This window comes from Lissotriton vulgaris, chromosome 3_2 (assembly GCF_964263255.1).
Source record: "Lissotriton vulgaris chromosome 3_2, aLisVul1.2, whole genome shotgun sequence".
Classification (NCBI taxonomy): Eukaryota; Metazoa; Chordata; class Amphibia; order Caudata; family Salamandridae; genus Lissotriton; species Lissotriton vulgaris.
The window spans coordinates 5,700,058-5,725,869 of NC_141690.1; the positions used below are offsets into that span (position 1 = coordinate 5,700,058).

The window sequence follows — 25,812 nt, forward strand, 5'->3', positions numbered from 1 at the left end:
TACAGTCAAGCAATGACATGTATAATGGTTTTCAAAAGTGGTCCTATCTGTAATGAAAAGAAAGGCGTCGACGTTTCGACCCGTCTTTTGGTACGTGGGCAAGTTGGAGCCTCGACCTGCGGGTCTTCCTCAGGACGAAGATTGCACACACGTTTTTACCGTAGGCTATTCACCGGATTGGCCCACTAGAGGTTAATGGGCTGCCAACGTCCTCCAGTGTTGGGATAGACGGGTAGTCCGATGGATCAAAATGGGACACCATAAACTAGATGGTACATCGTCTGTATGGGTATTCAGGCGTTTTAAGGTCAAGGACACTCAAAGAATACGTTTTTCAAAATGGACCACCCTAGACTGGATGGTGTGGCGTCCGTGTGGGTATTCAGGATTTAGGGTGACCGCCACTCGCGCAATAGCGCCCAAACACTTCTAAAGCACCGTGTGTCACGAGTGTCACCCAGGCAGAGTCTGTTCGTTTTTCGCCAATTTCCTCCGCAGTGTAGCGATAGTAATCGCGCTTTCACTATGCCGCGTTGTCCGCCTTCAAACGCCGAGTCGCCTGATCTTAACATGGCGGCTCGGCGTTTGAAGGCGGACAACGCGGCATAGTGAAAGCGCGATTACTATCGCTACACTGCGGAGGAAATTGGCGAAAAACGAACAGACTCTGCCTGGGTGACACTCGTGACACACGGTGCTTTAGAAGTGTTTGGGCGCTATTGCGCGAGTGGCGGTCACCCTAAATCCTGAATACCCACACGGACGCCACACCATCCAGTCTAGGGTGGTCCATTTTGAAAAACGTATTCTTTGAGTGTCCTTGACCTTAAAACGCCTGAATACCCATACAGACGATGTACCATCTAGTTTATGGTGTCCCATTTTGATCCATCGGACTACCCGTCTATCCCAACACTGGAGGACGTTGGCAGCCCATTAACCTCTAGTGGGCCAATCCGGTGAATAGCCTACGGTAAAAACGTGTGTGCAATCTTCGTCCTGAGGAAGACCCGCAGGTCGAGGCTCCAACTTGCCCACGTACCAAAAGACGGGTCGAAACGTCGACGCCTTTCTTTTCATTACAGATAGGACCACTTTTGAAAACCATTATACATGTCATTGCTTGACTGTATAAATGTATAAAAATATAATAGCAACTAATTGTGGCTCTTTCTGTGAGAACAGCTGAATACTAAGTATAGCTGTATTTGTAAAAAAAACTCCCCCTTTTTCACGTGTCACTATTTTTTGAGGCTTGCACCCTTTCTTCACCACAACCACGTTCTTTTCTTTCATTTTCTTGCACTACTTTAGAAGCTGCGTTGCTCTTCTTTTTTACCGTTAGGTTACAATTGTATATAAACTGTAAAAATGTATATAAAAACAGTGAATTGAAATGGAGTAAATCATTAAAACTCCTGTGTTCTTTCAAAATAAATCCTTGGTTTGTGTCAGGTTTTGTATAAGAACTATGTTGTATAGGTTACCAGAGTGGTAATTTTGATTAATTCAACTGAGCGGTTGACTTAGGAAGCTCACAAAACGAATTCATTATTGTACAGATTTTTCTGTTTAAGAATTTTTTGGTTGGGACCACTGTTTCCAATATAGCAATGTAGACCTCAGCTTGACCTTCCCTGCTTTTTGCATCACATGTATGGCGCACAATCATTTAGGCTCCCACTCAAAATGGTTGCCACTCAGCAACGCCTAACCCTTAAATCTTCTTTGACATTAGCGGTTGGAGGAAACTTCTGTTCAAGGAAATTGAACAGGCCATGTGACTAACAACCAACACTAGGTTAAGAGTAGCCTCAGACAATAGCAAATTACTTGTAAGTTTGTCGGGCACTTAACATCTAAAAAGCTAAAAACTTTGATGACCAATGCTGCAATCAGTGAGTTGTACCACACCATGTCGTTATCGCCAATTGTAAAAATTACAAGGTAAAGGTGTACTTTAGTGCTCTCTATTTTCAACTCTGCAGGTATTCTCAGCAAAAATGCCAGCTACTAGAGTTTGCACAGGGAGCTCCTTCTTGATCTTACCAACTGCCTCGAAATTGTCCTTCAAACCTTAAAGTTTGGGTTAAAATCCTCACTCCATTTAAGATGATGTAAGCATTCGAACATGCAAATCCCCACAACCTGATGCCTAACATCCCTAAAAGGAAAAATAAAGCACAGGCGCATGGGAAAAAGGACAGCTTAAATGAGGGTGGCCACCAGGCAGGCAACAAGATGGAGGTGTATCACCAAATAGAAGGACCTCTACCTGGTCTCCATTCCATTTATATGACAGCTAGCAGTCATCCATTTGATTACAGACAACATACAGGATATAAAGGAAATTTGGGCTAATGGCTGGTTGGCTGAGATATTTCAAATAATTTGTGTCACCCACATACAAGATAATGTTAAGTTCAAATGAGTGCACCATGAACATAAACAATGAACAGTCAGCCTGATTGTGGAGCTCTGAAGTACCCCGTACGAAATAGATGTGGTGGCAGACTTGAAAAGCGATAGAGATATTGATTGTGAACTCACACAAAAAGGCAAGTTAACCATTCGAAGACATTGAGACATATGCCTAGTTTGTATAATGTACTCTTGAGAATATAGTGCAACACGGTATCAGGGATTAAAATAAAAGTTTAAGAATGATTGTCAGTAACCTCGATGTCTGGTGGAGCCGCCAGAGGACGTTGGCTCGCGTGGACTGTGTGCTAGTAATCTTACCAGGCAGCATCCCCCCCCCACCACCACCAAAGGTAGGTCAGACAATCATGCAGCTGGCCTTAGGATCAGCCGCGGCCGGTAGTGGGAGTACGGACTGGGCGTTGACGTGGGGAGGGGCAGGGTGGGGGGTAGTAATGTATGGATTACGGACTTTAACAGGTAAGTAAATATATAAATAAAATGAATTTCATTGCGTGCACTGCATCACCAAATGCGATGCAGTGCGTGCATCGAAATTCGTTTTATTTCTTTATTTATATGTTTACTTACCTGTTAAAGTCCGTAATCCATACATGACTACCCCCCACCTTGCCCCTCCCCCTCCCCACGTCACCGCCCGGCCGGTACTTCCACTACTGGCCGCGGCTGCTTAGGATCCCTCAAAGAGTGAGCTGGGTAGCCTTATAGGACACAGCACTGGCAGCCCAGACCCTCCTAATGGCTGGCTAGCTGGTTGGAGCAAGCTAGTGAGTTAAGCCCTCCCACGATAGGGTGGGGGACCCTTCTTTCCCACAAAGAACAGGTAATTATGAACCATAAGGTCAGGAGAGCTCAGAATTATTGCCAAGTAAATGATCAGGAATTCTCGTTGTGAATACCTGCCTGTAAGCAGGCCATTAAATGAAATATGCAGCCTTGTTTATCCAAGCTATACCATCTATAGTCAATTAATGCTTTGTGATATTGACGTTTGGTTTCATATGTTGCCCCAGAGTAAGGTGGCTTGAGTGCCTGGGTTAAGAGAAGGCCCACTCACCGCAAAGGGCTTGCGAGGCTGAAGCATTAACCTAGCCGAGAAGACCTGGGACATAGCGCACAGTGGATAAAGACAGAGCTATACAAAACGGAGCCACAGAAGCCTTGTGGCAGGTGACAAATGGTGAAAACCTGAAATGTGTTAGAAGGAGCAAAGTTTAAAACAAATTTGTGAGGTGCAAGCAAATGGGGACACTTGGAGGCAACTGAATGGTCCAACGAGTGCTAAACTGGGGTGACCTAAAACTAGAAGAACCACCACCTGCATCCATGGCAAGTTAGAGTTTTCGAACCACCACTGCATGACTTAGTTACAGATGTAAGATATTGTCTAAGTAACTCATCAGCAGCTGTAATCTCACTAAATGAGAAATGACTAAAGGGCCTTCCCCAGCCAAATGTAGGCCAGACAAGGGAGGTAGTGCACACGTTACTGGCCTTAGGATTCCTCACATCAGTGTTAGGGGCAATGAAAGCGTGAGCCGGGTACCTTTAAAGAACACAGCATTCTCATCCCAGGCTACCCTAATGGCACTCTAACTGTCTGAACTAATGTAGCAAGTTAAGCCTACCCACACAAGGGTAAGGTAAGCTCATTTTCAATAAAGGAGTAGTAGTTATGAACTGTCAAGTTGGAAGAGCAGTGAATTATCGCAATGCTAATGTATTTGAATTCATGTTATTTATGGCCCCAACAAACTGGACATTAAATAAAAAAATTAAATACACTGAAGATTCTCCAAGTGCATTTTCATACACCCCTGCCGTCCTTGGTGACGCAACTCAAAAAGCTCTCATCAAATCAGTGTAGACCAGATACTAAGGAGAAATGCAAACATTTACAGAAGCATCTTCCTGCAATTTAAAAACAAGACATCACACAGGGGTGTGCTTATCAGTAGTGGGCATCAGGATTGAGAGGGAGCCGCTGCCCCCAAACCATTGGTGTCTTTTTTTACCCAAACAAGATACTGTGGGCCTATTTTCTGTGCTTGCATTAGGGCCCATGTCAGCTTTGCCCAGCCACTGCAGTAACTATCATTACAATGATTCACCACTACCTCTGCATAGAAGGAGTTACACGAAAACAAGAACAAGGTGCACCCTACTCACTAGGAACCAGGGTATGTCATGTGTAACAGAAACATAGGTTCCAGTGGAAAGTTAGGCTAATCTATTATAATAGTTAAATGCATAATCTCAAACGGGTTACGGTGATGTCAGAAAGAAAGAGGGCCTTGCAGACTTTATGTTTACATTAATTCTTTGTATCAGATTTGTAAAATTCAAATTAATATATACGCAGACAAAGAAAAAACAATAGTGCTTTTGTGTCCCCAAGTGAAATGGAACCATAAAACAAACAGTGAAAAACACCTACTGTGTACAGCTTGCTTTCCATAATTTTTTTTAAAAGGTGACCAAAGATTAACTTAGTAATGATTCCAGCTTCTGTGTACAATAGTCAGAGCTGTTAAACTGGTTCGTGGTCAAATACAGTCGACGTTTTGACCCTTTTACACTGCAGGGTCTCTTCAGGACCGAGAGATATGGGGACCATCTAATGATCAGAAAAAGAAGGCATATGCTTAGAATGCTATATGTCAGCTGGGATCCTCAAAAAAGGACTTAGATGGAATAATGAGCGGGCTCATTAGGGAAGAGAAGCGCCGCCCCATTGCTGCCAGTGCAGCAAAGGTGTAAAATAAAACAGTAATAAAATAAATTACCATTTTATTTTTCACTGCTTCTAGACTGAACAGTGTTTGGTGGCGGGCCGGCTTCAGACTGGCAGCAGGGGAGGGGTGCTCATTCCACCAGTTTACACGGCGCAAGTCACTTTGGGTGCCCGTCTTGTGACGGTCAGCCAGAACTGTGCAGTTTAAACCTCTCAACCTAGCTGTCTCAGGCAACTCAGTGGAAAGTGTGCCTGCTGGAGCGTCCAGGCAGCCTGCTCCAGTCAATCCTGGCTCTCCTCTCATGCAGCATCGAGATTTGTAGAAGGGGGTTGCTTCAGGCTCCACGAGATGCTGTCACGCTGAGAAAGAAGAAGAAAGAAGAAAAAGACAGAGGAGAGCGGAACACGGGTCCCCTCAATGCCCTAAAGTGTTGAGCGTCACCGTCCACCACTGCAGTAGTATTGCAGCCTTACATCTCAATATAAAAAGGGTTATGATTGAGGAACCGACCCCTACTGCAAACTTGCATTGGTTTTTAGCTTCTGGATAACATCAATGAGAAATATTACTGAGGGTACGGAAGATATTCAGGCTTGTAGTGTAGCTCCCTTTTCAAATCAAGAGATACTGTCCAGGGGCAAAGTTGCAGATTTTTGAACCTACCGACCTGGGTTATATATCTGTGCTGCGCAATGAGACCAACATGTGTGTAATTCTGTGAGGTTCACTATTTTCCAATACCTCAATTTGCAAATGTGCACAATGTAAGAAATATGTAACATTTGCTGGTTAGCAGTGTCCAAATATATTTATCAATCACCCCCCCTCCTTTTGTTAATGTCAACCAGGACTCCACACTATATTGTAGTATGTTCCTTGGAAAAGGGTATGCTCTATCAAACACCAACCAAAATAATTAAAAAACTTATAAAGGGATACCAAAAATTTGCTAATTGTGTAAACTAAACTGAAGAGTGCCTCTCCACCTCAAAAATGTGTTCATAAACTAAGAAATTAGAAATCATGACCTAAATAGACTACAAGAAATATGTATTGTGGCTGCATAGTACAACTCTGAAAGAGTTCTAAAACAAAGTATAGTCTAGCAACATACTTAAAATGTCACAGCAATTTTAAGAACCCTAAACATATTTAGTGAAAATACAATAAAACAATACATTCAAGCACTAAAGAGTACCTACTTGCTCTCCTGAAAAATGTCTAAGAGAAGCTTTTGATCAATGTTTGGAAACATCTGCAAGAGTTGCTTCTCCTTTACAATAGTAGCACCATCTTTTCTGTGCTGGGGTGAAAACTGCTTCTAAAACAAAAAGTACACAATAATATAACTCAATAGAACACGGATGCAAACTGCTTTTCATAATTTTCATTGAACACACAATAAGTTTTTACTTGAAAAGGAATCAAACATGGTCTTCTTTGCTACTGAGGGGTTTTAAGTAACATCCAAGACAACAACAGCAAAACTCGAGTTGTCTATCATGGCACTCGGAACAGAGCAGTGGGAAATATCAACACTTTAATATTTGCCTATGAGCAATTTTAACTTATCTAGTCAGGCAGGCATAAAAAATATAGAGCGGGCTTTGGAATGCAGCCTACAGAGACTGATTTCATTGCAATAATTGATTATCCACTGAGTGACAATACATCAGTTATCAATATCTTCCAGAAAGATTTGCTTTTGTAACAGTGGGGAAGACAAGATGAACTGTCTAATTTTGTTCAACACAACCTAAAAGTTTAAACAGGGCAATTTTCAGCTGTTGCCCAATCGTAATATTGGTAGAGAACTTCGGAACAAAAGCAGGGGGGAAAGTGATGTCAAACACCTGTGATACGCCTGTTTTTAGGGACTGTATGCATCTACTACACCAGCTTTCATGGAATTTCGTTTTGAGTGATTGCATGTTGGCACCATTGTCTGCAATTCACATGTGCAGAAGAGGAAAAAACCTGCCCCTAACTGACAAGTAGGGCTATTAAAAGTGTAAAATACGGGGGAGCATGGCCTAGCGGCGCATCATGGCGGAGGCGCTCTAGGTCAGCTCCCGGAAGCCGCTCAGTTATCCTCCACCATCCTGCCTGCATTTAACTGTAATCCTCCCCCTTCTACAAAGCGGGTGTTTGGAGGCACGGACGGATGGTCCGGCGGCGGTGAAGCGCCGTGAAGATCCTGACAAGACCGTCTGGGGTGGCAGGAGTGTGGCAGAGCGGGCCTCAGGATGGCCTGCGTGGTGCCAGTGTGGCCGCAGTAGCCGCCCGGGGGCAGCCTGGAGATGGAGATCTCGGCAGCTGTATCAAGCCGCAGCTTTGAAGGCGATTCTGCTAGTGTGGCTCCTTGAATCCCGGGCGTGTGGTGCCTGTCTCCGGTAGTGACACCGGTGCTGCGGCCGTGTGGAAAGGGGGGCGGCCCTCTCCTTGAGGATTCTTGGAGGGGATATTGGCCCCTGCGTAGGACCGTGGGCTGAAACACCGGGCCTGACAGGCTGTTGTGCTGGACATGGCGAGTGGGGCTCAGCAGCGGACATACTGCATGGGCCCTGGCCTTCGGCGGTGACCGACCGGGCAGAGGGGGCTAGACCCAGTGATCGGAGAGTGCCGGTACCTTGTGCTGGATAGCGGGAGGAGATGCGGCCAGCTGTTAGCCTGTAGCAGATTTTCGCTCCTGGGAGATTCCCCCTCCTATACAGGATAATTATACAGCAGATGGGCCTTGGGCCACACGTCCTGGAAACTGCGAGCTGCAGGCACCTGTGGGTAGTATGGGCAGTGTCTGGGGACCACTACTCATCGTTGGTGTGTGGGGGATGGGCCTGAATCCATGACTCTGTGCTGTCCAATTGCAGACACTCGGCACATCTTGGTACCACCCCACCCCACCCCACAAGCACTTGGTGGATACCGCTGGCCTGTCCTCATAATTGGCTGCTCGTGCCGCCCCGTGGAGCTGTGGACCAGGGGGCCTGGTGGTTCAGGGACACTTGTGACACCTAGAGACCAGTCGGGCTGGTTCGGGCGCCCGCACTGGCTATACCAAAACCAAGGCCAAGCAACCAAACTTTGCAGGCCAACAGACTACCTTAGACAAGTTTGTCAGGGTCGTGGCCACGGCGGCTGACCACGGAGAGGGGGTGGGGGAGAAGAGGGCTAGATCAGATAATGCAGGGCTCCTGTCTGCCATCACCCAGTTGAGGGTCACTAAAATTGGTGCAGTTGGAGTGAATGTGACTTTGCTGTGCCAGAATCTACAGAACGCCATGGAGAGGATCATGGAGGCTGAGACCAGAGTATTCGGTGTCGAGGAGGCCATGGCGTCTCTCCAGCAGAAAGTCAACACACTCACAGCAGTGACCAAGGAGTCGGCAGCGAGGGTCGAGGATACGGAGGGTTGTGCCCGCCAAAACAACCTACGGTTCGAGGGGTTCCCCGAGGGCTGCGAGGCGAGCCAATGGGCAACTTTCCCATCAAATGGATCTGTGCCCTTCTGCCCCCGGAGTACCTCTCCTCTTGCTTCTTGATAGAGCCGGTTCATAAGGAGTTGGTGAGGGAGCCTCCGGCTGTGGCCTGTCATAGCTAGAATCCTTAATTTTCATGATAGGGACGCTATCCTGAGGCATGCACGGAATCAAGACACTTCTCTTTGAATCCCACATATCAAGATTTTTCCTGACTACACAAAAATGGTTCAACACCACCACCAATCCTTCGTTAAGGCAAAGAAAGGCCTAGAAAATACCCTATATGCTTCTGTTACCATCCCAAATGCATGTAGTCTTTAACTCTCAAACCATTTTTTTCGATACCACCGCCGCACTAAGACTCAGACTCGTCATTAAGAGATAGGCATTCATGATGCGCCAAATCCACTGTGTAACTTCGGAACCGATAGCGCTCATCCTGGCAGACCAAATTCTGAGACGAGAAACGCTGAATGATACTCATGGACTTGTATACACAGGATGCGCACACAGACGCCATTTGGAACGTTTTCTTCCTGTGAGATGGATATTATACCATCCTCTGAGAATTCCTGATGCAGGCACGTTCCAATCAGCTGCATCTCTAGAGTTCCAAAGAGCTTTGTTCTCAGGAACAGACTGTTGGCTGTTGATGGGACATGTGGATCCAATGGATGAGTTCTAGGCCCCCCTTGGGGCCAGGCAAACTACTATTCTGTGACATATACTTCCATGTTTGTGAGGTATTGGGGTTGGGGAAGTGGGGTTGTTCTGACATTTTAAATTTGACATGCACAGTCCTGGCACCCACTTGCTCATATATCCATGCACAGCTGACCCTGTTATGTTCATCCCAGGCTCAGATGGCTGACCTTACAGGCCCAGCTGTAAGTTTGACGCCTTCTAGAGTCAGTGCCAGTTACATTTTCTTTGTAAACCAGGAGCTTTTCCCTCTGATACTGGCAGAATTGCTTCTATCATATTTTATCTTGGAGGGACAGCTGCCAACTGGGCAACTCCACTTATTGAAACAAACAACCAGGTATTACATGATTTGGGGGGTTTAAAGAGATGATTCAACGTCTCTTTGCAAATCCCACCTGTGTCCAGGCCAGTGGTAATGAGTTGTTAAACCTACATCGGGGTATTAAGGATCACCTTACTTATGTGACTGTCTTTGGTAAATTAGTTACAGAAACCGAGTGGCCAGATGGGAAAAAAATGTTCCTATTTTATTGAGGGTTGCGGGATGACAAAGAATTCACTGGTGCACATCATAGATTTACCCTCAGAGTGTTCCGAATTCATGGATTTTGTTGTCAGACTTGACCATAGGCTAAATGAATGAAAAGGAGACAGCCTTCAAGGGGAACCCAGACTGCTGGTTGTGCGGTCGGAGTGGAAAGATACAGAGATACTAAGAGTCTGGACAGTTGAGAACCCATGCATAAAGGGGGCTTGCATGGTCCTTTAACTGCAGAGGAAAATGAAAATAGAAAGAAATGTAACCTGTGTTTATATTGCAATAAGGCCAGGCCTTTTGCACGAGAATGCTTTGCCAAACCGAAGGGAATTCGGAAGACTAGTGCCTTGACATCAGAATCGGTGAAGGAAAATTTGAGAGCACGGCTGACACAGGGGTCAATCAACTGGGTGTTTTCCTCGAACAGACCCCCATTAACTGTCTAAAACTTCATCTAAGATTCCACAACACTTTAACTATTTCAGTCACTCTCATCTCTCATCTCTCACTCTCATCATTTAATCCCAACAGAAGCAAGTCCTGCTCATGCGCGTAGATTCCGGACCAGAAATTTCTTAGGTTTTGCCCTGGCCAGTACTTTAGACATTCCACAGGTTACAAAAAAAGGTAGCAGAGCATGTTAGAGCCATGGATGGCTCTGAGCTCTCATCTGGAATGATCGTATTTCAAACTATTCCATTATTCAAAGTATGTTAGAATGGGCATATGGAGGCTTTAATCTTTTTTTTTTTTTTTTTAAACTTTATTTTTGTAGGCGAGGAGAATAAAGCGGCACAAATTATACAGTTTACAGAGCAGTTGACACATACAGATCAGATAGGCCAGATCCAAAAAGGAGGTACCCAGCTAGGAGCGGCCCACATCCCGGAGGCAGGGCGGCATCTCGTTAAACCTGCAAAACTATGAAAGGGATATGCTCTTGTGCTCCCAGAATCCCGTGATCAATCTCAATATCGTCGCCAATTTACTTTTATGAAGCTGCACCAACACAAACAACAGCACAACAAGAACAAAAAACCTCCCCCCCATGAGTGGCATTTGTGGCATTGATGCAATCTCATAAGGAGATGTAGGCAAGGGCCCACTACAAAGCGATCCTCATAGTAGAATGTGGTCGATGGTAATCACAATGACAGATAAGTGTACGCAACAAGGAATATCGGCATGGCCCATGGAACTGCTACACTACCTCATGACAGTCCACCCCGGACCCCTCCCCACCATCATCAGATTCCGAGGAAGCGGGGGAAAACAGCTCCGCACTAGTAGCGTCAGAGTCATCCTCCTCCATCCCCTCGATACACATGGTCCTCCAAGCGAGTAAGTCATCCTGGAGTTTCCCATCCTTGCGTGTGCTCTGCATATGTGTCTCCTCCGCTAAGGCCCATTCCCCAGCGTCCCGCAACCAACTAGTGATTTCAGGCACCCCCGTCCCATCCAGGTAATGGCCACCCGCCTCCTCGCCAGAACCAACAGGAGTTGGAGCAATTTGTAGGACAGTCCCCTCTTCCTGGGCTTGGGTACCAGGGCAAGTAGACAGTGAAGCGGTTCCAGTTTTATGGTAAGGTGTGTAATCCGGGCAATGTGTGCCACCACCGCCACCCAAAAGTCATGTACCAAGGGGCATTCCCAGGCTAGGTGAAGGAATCCCGCCCGCGCTGCACTGCACCTCGGGCAATTATGGCTTCTATCCGAGGAGATACGGTGGAGGGAGGCAGGTGTCATATATGTGCGATGGAGAAAATTAAAATGTATCAATTTGAAACACGCATTGCAGGACACTTTACGAGTCAACAGCCCTATTCGCTTCCTCTGGGCCGGATCTAATGCTATCCCCAGGTCTGCCTCCCAAGCCCTCCAAGCAGGCATCAATGGGGGAGTCGAGTCCCTGCGCATCGCTGAGTAAAGAAGGGAGATTAGTCTTCTACCCCTGCCACAGGACAAGATGATGTCCAGGGTGTTAGTGAGTTCGGGCGCCTCTGGGAATTGGGGCCATGTCGTCCTGGCCACATCCCGGAGACATCCATAATGCGAGGCTTTAATCTTTAACATCAGAGACACACCTACTTTTTGTGCTATTTTAAGAATTTCCTTAGCTTCAGTTGCATAACTCAGTTACTGATTGGTCCCTCCATCTTGCCACCTTTGGGTCCAATTCCTGTAAAAGTGATTGGTATAGTAGCGCACCAGAAGGACCATCTCCCTTGACTTTCACAGCCATAAAACTAGGGTCCTTGAACCAGCTTCTAGTAGAAACCAGGACTTTCAAAACATCTTTGACGAACAGAAGGCAATCCAACTACCACCCCAAAGGGACGCTGACTGCCGTATCGACTTGGCTCTGTGTGCTGCAGTACCCTGCAGTCGCATTTATGCCTTCTCAGAACCTAAGAGGGAACACTTAAAGAACTACTTAGACAACATGCTAGCCTTTGGGTTTATACGCCATTCCACTTCTCCTGCGTCATTGGCGCTCTTCTTCATCTCGAACAGGGACAGCAATTTTCAGGGGTGAGTAGATTACAGGGCCTTAAACAAAGTGAGCGTTAATAATAGATGTCCTTTCCACTAATCCCAGTCTTGTTAGATCGGGTGCAAAAGTCTACTGTGTACACTTAACTGGACTTGTGTGGTGCTTACCACCTCATCTATGTCAAAGAAGGGGACCAGTGGAAGACCATTTTTTGAACTAAGTTGGGGCATTTTGAATATACAGTCATGCCTTTTGGATTGCACAATGCCCCAGCGGCTTTCCAATACTTTATCAATGAAGTTCTGTGAGATTAGCTGGATGTTTGTGTGGTCATTTATATTGACGACATCTTGATCAATTCACAAGCATGACTGAACACAGAAACATGCCAGGACAGTCTTGCAACTGAACAGTGCTTTTAGCCAAATTGGACAAATGTACGTTCCATACCCAGCTTGTTGACTTTCTGGGATATATCTTATTTCCAGAGGGGTTGACTATGGATAAAAGAAAGGTACAGGCTATTCTAGCTTGGCCTGGCCCAACCACTGAAAAGGAGGTACAGAGCTTCTTTAGTTTCTCAAGCATTTATCGCCGATTTATCATACACGTTCCTGACAATGTAAGTCTCATCACCTGACTTTTACGGAAAAAGGTACCTTTTGAGTGGTCTCAGGAGGACACTGATGCCTTTAATTTGGTAAAGGGAAGATTCACCACACCCCTAAGCTTAGACATCCAGACGCCACACAGCCTTACTTTGTAGAGGCGGTTGACTCCCAGGTGGCTCTGGGATGTATTTTATTACGGCGTAACACCACTAGAGAACCAATGCATCAAGGTATTTTTTCAAAAACATTTTTGTCAGCAAAACAAACTTGAACAGCTGCTGAACGAGAGTTGTTGCCATTAAAACTGTGCTTTCAGGAAGGCCAACACTACCTATTAGGGGCCCAGTATGTTGTCACAACCTACACTTACTATAAGAATCTTCCATTCCTCTGGTCTCTGAAGGCCTTGACCCCAAGGCAAGTAAGGTGTTTTTTATGTTTCAGTGAAGTGAATTTCCTTATCACCTATTGACCAGGTACTCAACAGGTAAAGGCTGATTTAATATCTAGATGTTGTTATTCAGATCAAGACACTCAGAGTCAGACACCACAGAACATTGTAGACTCAGAGCACATCACAGATCTCAGATCTCTGCAACTAGGACTCTGGATAAGGTTGGCCGTAGTTTGAATCCAGAAAAAATAAACTCTTGGGTGGCTTGGAAGGACAATCACATACACAATGGGCTTTCTTATTATGGTACCATCTTGTATTTTCCCACAAAGGAATTAAGGCAGGAAGCTCTAACCTGGTGTCAGACACTTGTAAGCGGGTCATGAAGGAATCCAAAAGACTTTAGCAAACAGTCAGTGAGGCTTTTGGTGGCCTACCTTGTCAAGGATGTGCATGACTACATTCAGACATGTCCAATAGGGTTCTCAAAATAAGGTCCCCCATTCTGCCCCATCTGGTTGTTGAAGAACCTTGCCCATATCACCTCATCACTGGCTTACCATCAGCATAGATTTTATTACTGACCTTCCCAACTCTAATAGCTAGACTACCATTTGGGTAGTAGTAGTAGATCTTTTTTCCAAGATGGCGCTTTTTGTTGCCCATCAATAAATGCCCACCACCAAAGCCCTTGCCATGCTGTTCATTCCGCAAATGAGGTGATTGTAAGGCTCTCTTCGGTCATTATTTCTGATCGGGCCCACAATTCATTTCCCAATTTTGGCTCAGTCTTTTGCATATCATTGGACATCGATGCTCATCTGTCGCCTGCCTATACTCCATGTTCTTCTGGAGGTGCTTAACACCTCCATATCCAGCTGTCAGGTACCTCTATCATGGAAACACGCCATGATAGGAGCACTAATAAAAAAATAAAGAAAATCTCGACCCTGAGTAATGGGGTAACTATCGCCCCGTCTCGCTCAAGATTCTCTCAGAACACCTAAAAACCCACTCCCTACTGCATATTTCCCAAATTGGCTTCCACCCTAACCATGGTACGGAAACAGCTTTATTAGCAGTAGCATTGGAATCAAGGAAAATCCTCGACCAAGGAGGAGTAGCGGCGGTAATCCTACTGGACCTGAGCTCCGCATTAGATACTGTCAATTACAACATCTTAGTTAACAGGCTTAGAATGGTGGGAGTCTCAGGCAAGGCTTTGGAATGGATCAAGTTCTTCCTGAAGGATTGATCATTCCAGGAATTTGAGGGTAATTGCAGCTCTAAGCATGTGCCATTAACGTGCGGAGTCACTCAGGGCTCATCATTAAGTCCCAATCTATTTAATGTTTATCTAAAACCTCTGGCTGAGCTAGTCCTTCCATATGGGATTCAGATCATCACCTATGCAGACGACATGCAGCTAGTAGTAGCGCTAAACCACCCAAAGAATATGCCAGTCAATCTAGTAGCCTGTGTGGAAACCGTGGCCACATGGATGAACCAGTCATGTCTCAAGCTTATTGGAGGCAAGACTGAGCTAATGATCTTGGGTAACCACCTCAGTGCCACAGCTGGAATGAGCTGGCCTAACTGTCTTGGCCCACCACCAGCCTCCAAAGAGCAAATCAAAAGTTAGCGAGTCCCCCCACGGGAGAGGGAGGGTTGGAAAGGGGAAATGTGGCAAAAGTGTGGTTTTCTATATACTTTCAGAAATTGGGCGGGATTCTGGCTATAATGTGTTTACAAGATCAGCAAAGTCTATTGTCATTGAAATGCTCTGCAAACTGTTCAATAAAAATTGTTTAAAGGAAAGGGGAAATGTGGCAAAAGTGTGGTTTTCTATACACTTTCAGCGACTGTGCGGGATTCTGGCTATAATGTGATTACAAGATCAGCAAAGTCAATTGTCACTGAAATGCTCTGCAAACTGTTCAATAAAAATTGTTTAAAGTTTTTTTTTTTTAAAAGAAGTAGTTTTGAGTCTGGTTGGATAAGTCCCTTAATTTCAACTGCTAGACAGTCAAGTTGTTACAGCAAACAATGATGGACGGAATGCTGACAATGCAAACATTCTCCCCCAGTCAAAAGATCAGGGTTAAATCCATTGTTCTTTTGCCCACTGGGCCACCCCAGTTTGGACCCAGCCATATGCAAATCAGTCTTAACCCTGTGCCTTATGGGAACAGTCCAGACCGAATTGCCAGGCCAGGTCCTCCCTGGACCGGAAACAAGCATCCTGGGACGGGTCTCAGGGTATGTCACCCTTCTTCAGCCGGACTAGCTTGAAACCAGTGGCACAGTGAGCAAGGGACCCACGTCTGGGCATATCCATCCTACTTAGGGCGAAAAGTGTTACAGCAAACAAATGCAGTCAAGTTGGCCGCCTCTTTTTCCTCCCCACACCAGCCCGAAGAGTGGTGGTCCAGACGCTAGTACTCTCCTGCCTGTACTACGGGAACTCCTTCTACCTTGGCACTAAAAAGTCCACAGCAAGGAAACTGCATGTGGTACAGAACTGCGCAGACAGGCTGCTGCACCACACTCCACATAGGGACCTCTGACCCTGCTCGCAGGCAGTTTGCTCCCCACGCTGCTGCACGGCCCTGTCTGCCTGTGCCTGCCTCGCCGCCCGTACCCGCATTGTTTTTGCTTAATTTTGTTGTCTCAGTGCCTAATTTGTTTCACTCTGTGCCTAAATTGTTTCCTTTCTCCTGTGCCAATTTACTGTTCCTCGCTTGCCTCGGCGCACCTACCCACATTGTCTTTGCTTAATTTTGTTGTCTCTGTGCCTAATTTGTTCCACTCTGTGCCTAAATTGTTTTCTTTCTCTGTGCCTAAACTGCCGTTCCTCGCCCGTTTTCCCTCTGCTGCATCCCTGCGGCCGGCCACCCACTCTCCCATTCGCTGCCCTGTTCCCGCCTCCCAGCCTTCCCCCTCATACGGAGGCCGTGCAGCGGACGGGACGCTGGTGCGCCAAAGGTGCGTCTAAGGCAAGCCCGTCTGCGCCTGGACCGCGCTCAGCGCCAGGACCCCTGGCACCCTCAAGGACCACGACACCCGCAACGACTCCTGCACCCTCCACGCACTCAACGCCAAACAATCACGCACCTGCTGCCTGGCCGCCCCAATGCGCACCCAAGGACCCTTCTCCTGCCGTATCTGCAGCTTCACCAGCGTCCGGCCAGCCAACTTACCCACCAAAAACCCCAACTACCTCAGATGCATCCTTCTCAACACCCGGTGCGCACGCAAACACGCAGTTGAACTCGGGGACCTACTGGACTCCAACACCCCAGACTTCGCCTTCTTGATGGAGACCTAGCTGAATCCTTGCTCGGCACTGGACATCGCCATAGCCATCTCAGAAGGCTACAAGATCACCGGCAAGGATCGCACCAACGGAGTAGGAGGAGGAATCGCCATCGTCCACAAGAACACTCTCAAAATCTCGACATATACCGATGACAGCCTCAGCACCGCCGAACACCTGCACTTTCAGATCCACACCGACCCCAACACCACCCTCAGAGGAACCCACGTCTACAGACCCCCCAGACCCCGACCACAGTTCAGCAACTCCATCGCGACCTCATCAGCACACACGCCCTCACCTCCACGGACTACATCATCCTCGGGGACCTGAACTCCCACCTCGAAAACAACAACGGCCCCAACTCTTCCGCCCTAATCAACAACCTCGGACTGAGACAACTCGTCACAACACCCACCCACTCTGCTGGCCACACGCTGGACCCCATCTTCTCAGCAAGCTCCCACATCTTCTTCAATCACACAACCGAACTCCACCGGACCGACCACAGTTGCATCCACTTCACCTTCTGTAAACCCACCACATACCACCGCATCCAGCAGATGCCCCGCCGCTGCTGGAGCAAAGTCACCGAAGAACAGCTAACCACCACCCTCGCCCGAAGCCCTCCCACAGACCCGACCGACCCGGACACCGCAGCCTGCAACCTCAGACAATGGATCGACGACTGCGCCAACACCATTGCCCCGCTCAAGAAACCCTGCAACAGCCACACCAGAAAGAATGCAAGCTGGTTCTCCGAAGACCTCCAGGCCTCCAAGCAAACCATATGTAAGCTAGAGAAGAACTGGATCAGTGACAAACACTGGAAAGCTACGCAGCCCACAAGAACGCCACCCGCAGACACTACCACCTCATCAGATCCGCCAAAAGGACCTCCTTCAAAGACCGCCTAGACAACAACGCACACAACAGCAAAGAGCTCTTCCGCATCGTGAAGGAACTCTCCAACCCCAGCTCCAACACCAATGACATCCCATCCTCACAAGACCTGTGCAACTCGCTGGCCACCTTCTTCTACCGCAAGATCGCACACATCCACAACAGCTTCAACACCGCGACTGTCCCGGCTACCACCGAAACCTCCACCCCCATGACCACCACCCGCACCAACCGCCTGACCTCCTGGGCCCACATCAACGACAAGGACACCACCAAGATCATGAACTCCGTCCACTCCAGATCCCCGTCAGACCCATGCCCACACCACATCTTCAACAAAGCCAGCACCACCATCGCACCCCATCTCCAGAAAGTTATCAACATATCCTTCGAGACAGCTACCTTCCCGGAGAGCTGGACGCACGCCGAGATCAACCTTCCTCAAGAAACCCAAGGTGGACCCCAAGGTCCTCAAGAACTTCCGACCCATCTCCCTGCTCCCGTTCCCGGCAAAGGTCATGGAGAAGGCAGTCAACAAACAACTGACCAGATTCATCGAGGAGAACTGCATCCTGGAGCCGTCCCAGTCCGGGTTCTGCAGCATCCACAGCAAAGAAACTGCCCTCATCGCCGCCACCGACGACATCAGTACCCTGCTAGACAACAGAGAAACCGCTGCCCTCATCCTCCTGGACCTGTCAGCCACTTTCGATACTGTGAATGTGCATTTTTCCTATGAGTAGACTGTTTAGAAGATCGGGTAGGTACTCTATAAAAGATATACATGTCCCTGGGGGCCTGTTGATAAGACTGCCAGAGAAGGAGGATGTGGGGGAGTGTGCCAATCCAAATTGTATGGCCTCGCAATTGGTTTGTTTAAGGAGTTGATGGAGCAGCTAAATAGTAGCTTATAAATGATGGCCACGCCGCCTCCTGCTTTGCCTACCTGATCCAGTCTGTGTATGCTATAGTCTGGGGGAGGGGAGGGGAGTCATTATGATGTCTGGCGCTGAGCTTTCCTTGTGTGACATTTCTGTAATAAACAAAACATCAAGGGCTTCCTCCTATTCCATTTTGTGGCTTGGGAGGCATCTGCAGTTGATGGGGCCCATCTTCCAATGTTTCTAACCGCGGTCTTAGAATGGACAGCAAATGTGACGAGATAAGAACAAGATTTAAAGGCCTGCTTACAGAAAGCAAGTTTATGGAAGAATACAGTAAACAAAGTATGGACCACAGGAGGGCCAAACTCAAGTTGGACAGCCTAAGGCAAATAATGCCATTACATGGAAAGCATGAAACTATGAGCTACAAACCACAAAGCCAATGGTAAGCAATGGGTGGATTGTTGTTAGTCTCTGAGGCGGAAGCCGGGGACATAGGCGCTCGCACTTTTTAAAAATACTATTTTCCTCTGTGATTTCTGCTTGCACTTGCCCGTATATTTGCACAGTATTCTGACCCCCATATGACATCCTTCCCCCCAGCCGATTTTGGCGCTGAGGTGGGAAGCAACACATCGAGGACAGAGACGCTCGCTATTTTTTAAAAAATAAACTGATCTGCTTATTTGGACCCCTGATTTTACCTGCTTGCTTTTTTGCACTTTCCCCTGTCATTCTTCCCTCAGCCGATTAAGGTGCTGAGGCAGGAAGCATCGTAACGAAGCGGAGCCGCCATATTGGAGCGAGGCTGGGGGTGGAGTTCTAGTTGTTTTCCCTCCCACGCCCCCCATTGCATAAAATGTCACCTCCTTCCCGGCCGCGCAGCGGACGCGTGCAGCGGGCGCGCCGGCAGCGCGCCGAAGTCGCGCCTAAGTCCAGCCCGTCTGCGCCCGTCCGCGACCAGATCGCGGCCGGGGCCATTTACGCTGCTGGACACATAAGTCCGGTAAGAATTGCTTACAATCGATTGACATTACTCTCCTTGCGTCCTACGCAATGTGTCCAGCATCTACTCAGCCCTTTGGATCTTTATCAAGGGAACAACCACTGTTCATCCTGTGACTCCTTCTTTAACACTTTAGAGGTCCCTATTAAATCTCCTGGAGGGATACGATTGAGAGCTCCCAACCTATCTATACCCATTAAACTCGCCTTGATTAATTGCCGGTCATTAGTCAAGCATTCCCTTGACATCCATGAATCTCTATCAGATAACGATTGGGACCTTTTGTTTCTGACCGAGACATGGCTTACTGAAGATACCAACCCTGCCATCTCCCTGGCCATCCCAGAGGGTTATAGCATTATCTGTGCTAACCGCCAAGGTGGCAAAAAGGGGGGTGGGGTGGCTATCATCTATAAAAACAAGTGGGAAATTTCATCCATGATTTTCGATCCTATCGATAACATCGATGGGCTTCCTTTTTGTGTGAAACTCTCGGGCTCAATATCCCTCTCAGGTCTTCTTCTATATAGACCCCCTTCTTCCAGCCTCTCTCACCTTCCAGCTCTTTTAGATTACATCACTCAGTCCTGTACTCGGTACGCCAATTTCTCGGTACTCGGAGACTGTAACTTACACATTGATGACCTTTCCTGTTTAGCCAGCTCCAATTTTCTATCCTCTCTGGCTGCCTGCAATCTGAAACAGCTGGTCGCTTATCCCACCCACAAGGCTGGCCATACCTTGGATTTAATATTTTCCAATCTCCCAGATATAATAATAGAAGCTCCCCTTCCAGTAATTTGGTCGGATCACTGTCTAGTCCCTTTTTCTATCCTATTGACCCGTCTAGACCGTCCTACTTCCATTCCAAGAGTACAGGGAAGAAATTGGAGTACAATCTCCCTGTCCTCTATGAAAGAGCATCTTAAAGACAGCAACCCCCTCCCTGCTATCAATCTGGACTCTTGTATCAACAACCTGAACACCTGGATTATTAATGCAATTGATACATTAGCCCCCCTCAGATCAATAAAGACCTTCAGGGCCTCACCTGCAGCCCCCTGGTACTCTGACGAATTACGTCAACAAAAATCACTTTGTAAAGCTCTGGAAAGGAAGTGGAGATCTGGGTATGCTGCAGAATGTAAACTGGTATACCGTAAAGCCCTTAAAGACTATCGAAAACAAATTATTTTGCACAAAAGAGGTTTCCTAGCGGAGAGAATTAATAAAGCTAGCAATGCCCCACGAGAAATTTTCTCTATTGTTAGATCCTTCACCGACCCTCAGGCTTTAATTCGACAACAACCTACCTCTCAAGAACTCTGTTCCCAACTGTCCGATTTTTTTGAGGACAAGATTGTTCAGATACAGGCCTCATTCCCCATCAGTGATAATACCTATCACCTTGAGAACTGCACTGAAATCTCCACGTCTGGTCCTATCTTCGCTGATTTTGATATTATATCTGAAGAGGCATCCTTACAGGAGCTGTTAAGATGTAGATCTGGATCCCCAGTGGATCCTTGGCCAGTAAAACAATTTAAAGCCTTGGCCCCTCTCCTCAACCCCCACCTTAACACAATATGGAACACCTCCCTCAGCACAGGTTATTACCCAGAAGAATGGAAACAAGCTTATCTTGTCCCACTTTTAAAAAAAGCCAATTCCGATCCTAGTAATCCAGTTAATTACAGGCCTATATCCCTCCTCCCGGCACCTGCTAAGATACTTGAACGGCTGGCACATCAGCAAATCGCTAATTTCATTGAGACCCATGATCTTTTCCACGATTCCCAACATGGTTTCCGTAAGGGATACAGCACGGAGTCTGCCCTCATAGAGATGGCAGACTCCGTACGTTGGGCCCTAGATAGAGGATCTCGAGCGGTGTTGGTGCTGCTGGATTTATCAGCAGCATTCGACACCGTCTCTCACCCAATCCTACTGGATCGTTTGAAATCCATTGGAATCCAGGGCAATGTGCTCAAATGGATCAGCTCTTTCTTATCAGGTCGCACTCAATTAGTACACACTCCACCTTTTAAGTCTTCCCCTAAGCCATTGAAATGGGGTGTCCCGCAGGGCTCTTCATTAAGCCCCCTACTTTTCAATGTTTATTTTTCTCCGTTAGCTGAGATGATCTCTAAAACTGGTATCAAAACTACATCCTATGCGGATGACATTCAATTACTGTTTACTTTTGATAACCCTACTACCACCACTTTTGATCCCCTTAAATCCTGCATTCGAGACATTGCCAACTGGATGGATCGCAACTCCCTGAGACTGAATGCAGCTAAGACGGAAGTGCTTTTTTTTAGCCAACCGTCTCCTCTCGACCCTAACATCTGGTGGCCGGTCGACCTCAGCCCTGCTCCAAGCCCTAAAGAATCAGTTAGGAATCTTGGAGTTCGCTGGGACCAACAACTATCCTTGAACTGTCAAGTTCAATCAGTTGTAGCTGCATGTTTTTCTAAGATTAAAATCTTGAAGAAATTGATTAATTACCTTCCAAGTGACCATAGAAAGACAATAGTCCATGCGTTGATCATCTCTCATTTGGACTATGCCAATGGACTTTACTTGGGACTCTCAGCTGGCCTCTGTCATAAACTTCAAACCGCCCAAAACGCTGCTGCTCGATTGATAGGTGGTCTCCCTCGGAGACACCCCATCTCCTCCTACCTTCATGACTTGCATTGGCTCCCCATGAACAAACGAATCGAGTTTAAGGCAATGACACTCGCCTATCGCTCCACCCAGGGTAACGGATCTGCCCACCTCAGATCAATTCTTCGTCCCTACTGTAATTCCCGCACTCTACGCTCCAATTCCAAAGGCTTATTGGTCACTCCGAGATTTAAAAAATCCCGTTCTGGTGGAAGAACCTTTGAATTAGGTGCGGCTCAGCGATGGAACAGGTTGCCTCTTAAACTACGCATGAGCAAGACTGAACCAGAATTTCGCCGCGCTCTGAAAACCTTCCTGTTCCGCCGCTAATCGCCATCTCTGATTCCCCCCTGAGAGCCGCAATCATATAGCGCCGGGACACCCCGTTGGGGTAGCTGCGCGCTCTATAAATGACACAAAATAAATAATAAATCCCAGGGAAGCTTTCAGAAGCCCATACAAACTCATTGGCAAACCAGGCCGCTGTCTGGTAGGCTTCGACCTATAAAAGAGAAGCTATAAAAACGTATCCTGATCTGATGATAATTGTTTGTACAATCATGTGATAAAAGACAATTATGCAGTGGATAGACATGAGGTCTGTGGTTCAAAGTTACCTTGTTGAAAGAAGAAGAAGGTGGAGGGAAAAGCAAAAAAAAGATTAAAGTGTTTAACACTAATAACAAAAGAACATATGATAGGATGTACCCTGGAGTCTTCTGATAATGAAGGCTTCTGAATTTCATATTTTTTCTAAGAAATATGTGCTACCAAATGACCGAACAAATCATAGAGGCTTTGTGTGTGCTTTTCACAGCATAATAGCAATGTTAAATTTCGCAGTGGGAAAAACAAAAATTATAATTTAGCTTAAAGTGAAGATTGGGTTCAGAGTAAGGTCCTTTGCTGTGTTCCTATACCATTTATGACTGTTCTGACACAACTTGATTTCTGGGCGCATTGATAAAAAGAAGCACATCTCAAATCATGCTAAGATCGTTCAAATCAAAAATCAAACATTTCGACTGTGCAACTGATAACCCTATCACTTGTGTGCAATCCTATATGTTTTGGCTTATGAAAAGGCCAGAGGAGGGGTTATTTTATTCATCATGCAAAGCAATCTCCTTTTTGTAAGTAACAGAAGTATAACAGTACACACTTTGACAAACATACCATATCCTCTCTCTGTTGAAAGGCAACTTCTTCCGACATAATTTTCCTAAGTGACACTTTTTGGGTCCGGGTGTTCCAGTGGTCCATAAAGGGTAAGTCCCCTGAAATCTCATGCTGATGAGCAGAGGCACACATGGTTTCTGAATCCATGAGATCAGGAGCTGAGCTGGCACTGAGCTCCTGCGCCTTACTATCTGTGTAATGAGGTAAGCTTGGCAGTGTTTTATCGTTGGTGCAGAACTGCTCATCTGCAAGAAACAGAAGGAGAAAACTATAATCAGTTAGGCTATAGTCATTCGAATACCAGAATTTAGGAAAACGTGCTCAGTTATGAAGTCCGCTGATGACCTCACTGATGCCCATGAATCGGGCCACATCCTCCAATATGCAGGCTAGCAGAGCAGCAGAACAGGAGTTGGGTGATCCCTGCCACGCATCCCAAGAGCTGAGCAGCCAGGAATACCGCTTAACCAACTGAAATGCAGCCTAAATACAGGAATGAATACAAAGTGCTTCAAAACTATCTTGACAGGAGCTGCAGTTAGGAGCTATATGGCTAGAAACCTTGTCAACCATGTACTTACACTCGGTTTGTACCTGGTGAGTGCCAGAACCATCCTAAGTTGGACGAGTTGCAGGCAAAGCACCCTGAGCTGAAACCTCCAGTGTAAAGAGTTTACTTCTAGGACCAACAACCTAGCACTGCTTCACCACTACGCAATAGCATAGAGTATCCTAAAAGAATGCATAACTGTTCGAACTGGGGGTCTCTAGTTGGCAGAGGTAGGTACCTTTGACCAAATAGGGATCCTTGCTTCTAGTCAGGGTAAGAGGGTACACTTCTAAAATAACCCCTGTTCACCCCCTTGGTAGCTTGGCACGAGCAGGCAGGCTTATCTCAGAGGCAGTGCGTAAAGCATTTGTGAAAACACTCAGTAATACAGTGAAAACACTACAAATAGACACCAGACTTAACACAAGACCAAACGACAAAAATCCGCAATACTGTAATCAAAAATAGGCTTTAAATGGTAGCAAAAGGTTCAGTTAAATGTAGATGATAAAAGCAACACTTTACCTTTAAAGTAACTTGGATGCGTCACGCAATACAAACAAAACAGTCGCAGGGAAGGTGATGTGTTGGTTCCTTGCTTCCGGGGAGGTGATGTGTTGGTTCTTTACAGCAGCGTAGGGGAGGTGACGCGTCGGTTCCTTACCAGAGAGGAGGTAATGCATCAGTTTCTTATTGTGATCCAGTGTGATGCGAAAAGATGGCGGCTCGATGGGATGCGACTATCTGGTGGGATACTAGAAAATGGCATCACGATGCGAAAACGTTGGATGTGATGCATGCGCGCCTGACGGCCGGGCCACGAACTCGGTAACTTCTGAACCGCGACAGGCCCTGCGACACATGTCTATGGGGATGCGGCGGTGACCTCTGTAGTGCCGACACGCTTCTCCGGTGATGCGACACGCTTCGTCGATGAAGCAACGGCGAACAGCTGCAGCGGCAGCACACTACTTTGGCAATGCGACGGCAATTGCTGCAGCGGTGACATGCTTCTCCTCGTTGCGTCGCGCTTCCAGCTCCCAGCGACTCTCAGTCTTCTCAGAGACCCCAAACAACGGTAGGCACCTCTCTGCAGGCAGAATCTCTCAACTAGCCCATTACCTTGGTGGTAAGGAGTGGTGAACTTATAAGTTACCCCACACTCCTCCCACAGGGACTTCAAATACTTAGAAATGAGGTTTGTACCACGGTCTGACACCACCTCTCTGGAGAGCCCCACACATGGGAGAAAATCCCCATCAGTGCACGTCCCACCACGGGGGCCATCACTGTCCTGAGAGGGATGGCTTCCGGATACCGGGTGGCATGATCCACCAAGACCAGGATGAACATGTTGCCCATGGCGGTCTTGGGATCCAGAGGCCCCACAATGTCAATGCCCACCCTTTCAATGCGGGAGCTGACCACAGGTATTGACTGGAGAGGAGCATTTTGCTTCCTCCCACTCTTTCCACTCGCCTGGCAAGTCTGACAGGTCCTGCAGTGGCTCTCTGTGTTGTCAGCGGCAACAAATGGATAAAATGCATTGGGGACCACCTGCTCTACAGACACCAGGTGAGACTTGACAGTTATCACACTGGCTCCGGTGTCTCTAAGAGCTTCCACTATATGGCCATTGATGGTCACCCACTGCCTGTACTTTTTAGTGTTATCAGGCAGCTGGGTCCTGGGGACCACCTCACAGTCTCCTAAAGAGACAAGGGACATCTCTGCGGGACCCCACCCACCTTGGGCACCCATCTCCTCCTCCAGGGCTACACTCGCCATCTGCCAGGGCGGTGCACCTGTGAGTGCTGTCTTGTCCCTCTGTGGGCTCTGGAGAACATAAAACCTATGGCCCACTTCACCACACTTGAAGCACTTCAGGGGTCCCTGATGA

General features: G+C 47.1%; 1 protein-coding gene across 5 annotated transcripts in view; it reads right to left on the reverse strand.

The window, feature by feature from the left end:
- N4BP2 (NEDD4 binding protein 2) overlaps positions 1 to 25,812 on the reverse strand; it is a 1,381,310-nt gene that overhangs the window by 345,374 nt on the left and 1,010,124 nt on the right. For 4 of the 5 annotated variants that reach the window (XM_086963954.1, XM_086963956.1, XM_086963955.1 and 1 more), the window contains 2 exons: positions 23,360 to 23,607; positions 6,380 to 6,498 (listed from right to left, as the gene is read on the reverse strand). In XM_086963954.1, the coding sequence (XP_086820080.1) occupies positions 6,380 to 6,498; positions 23,360 to 23,607 (367 nt within the window). The remainder of the gene's footprint in view (positions 1 to 6,379; positions 6,499 to 23,359; positions 23,608 to 25,812) is intronic. The other variant, XM_086963958.1, reaches the window with a different exon arrangement.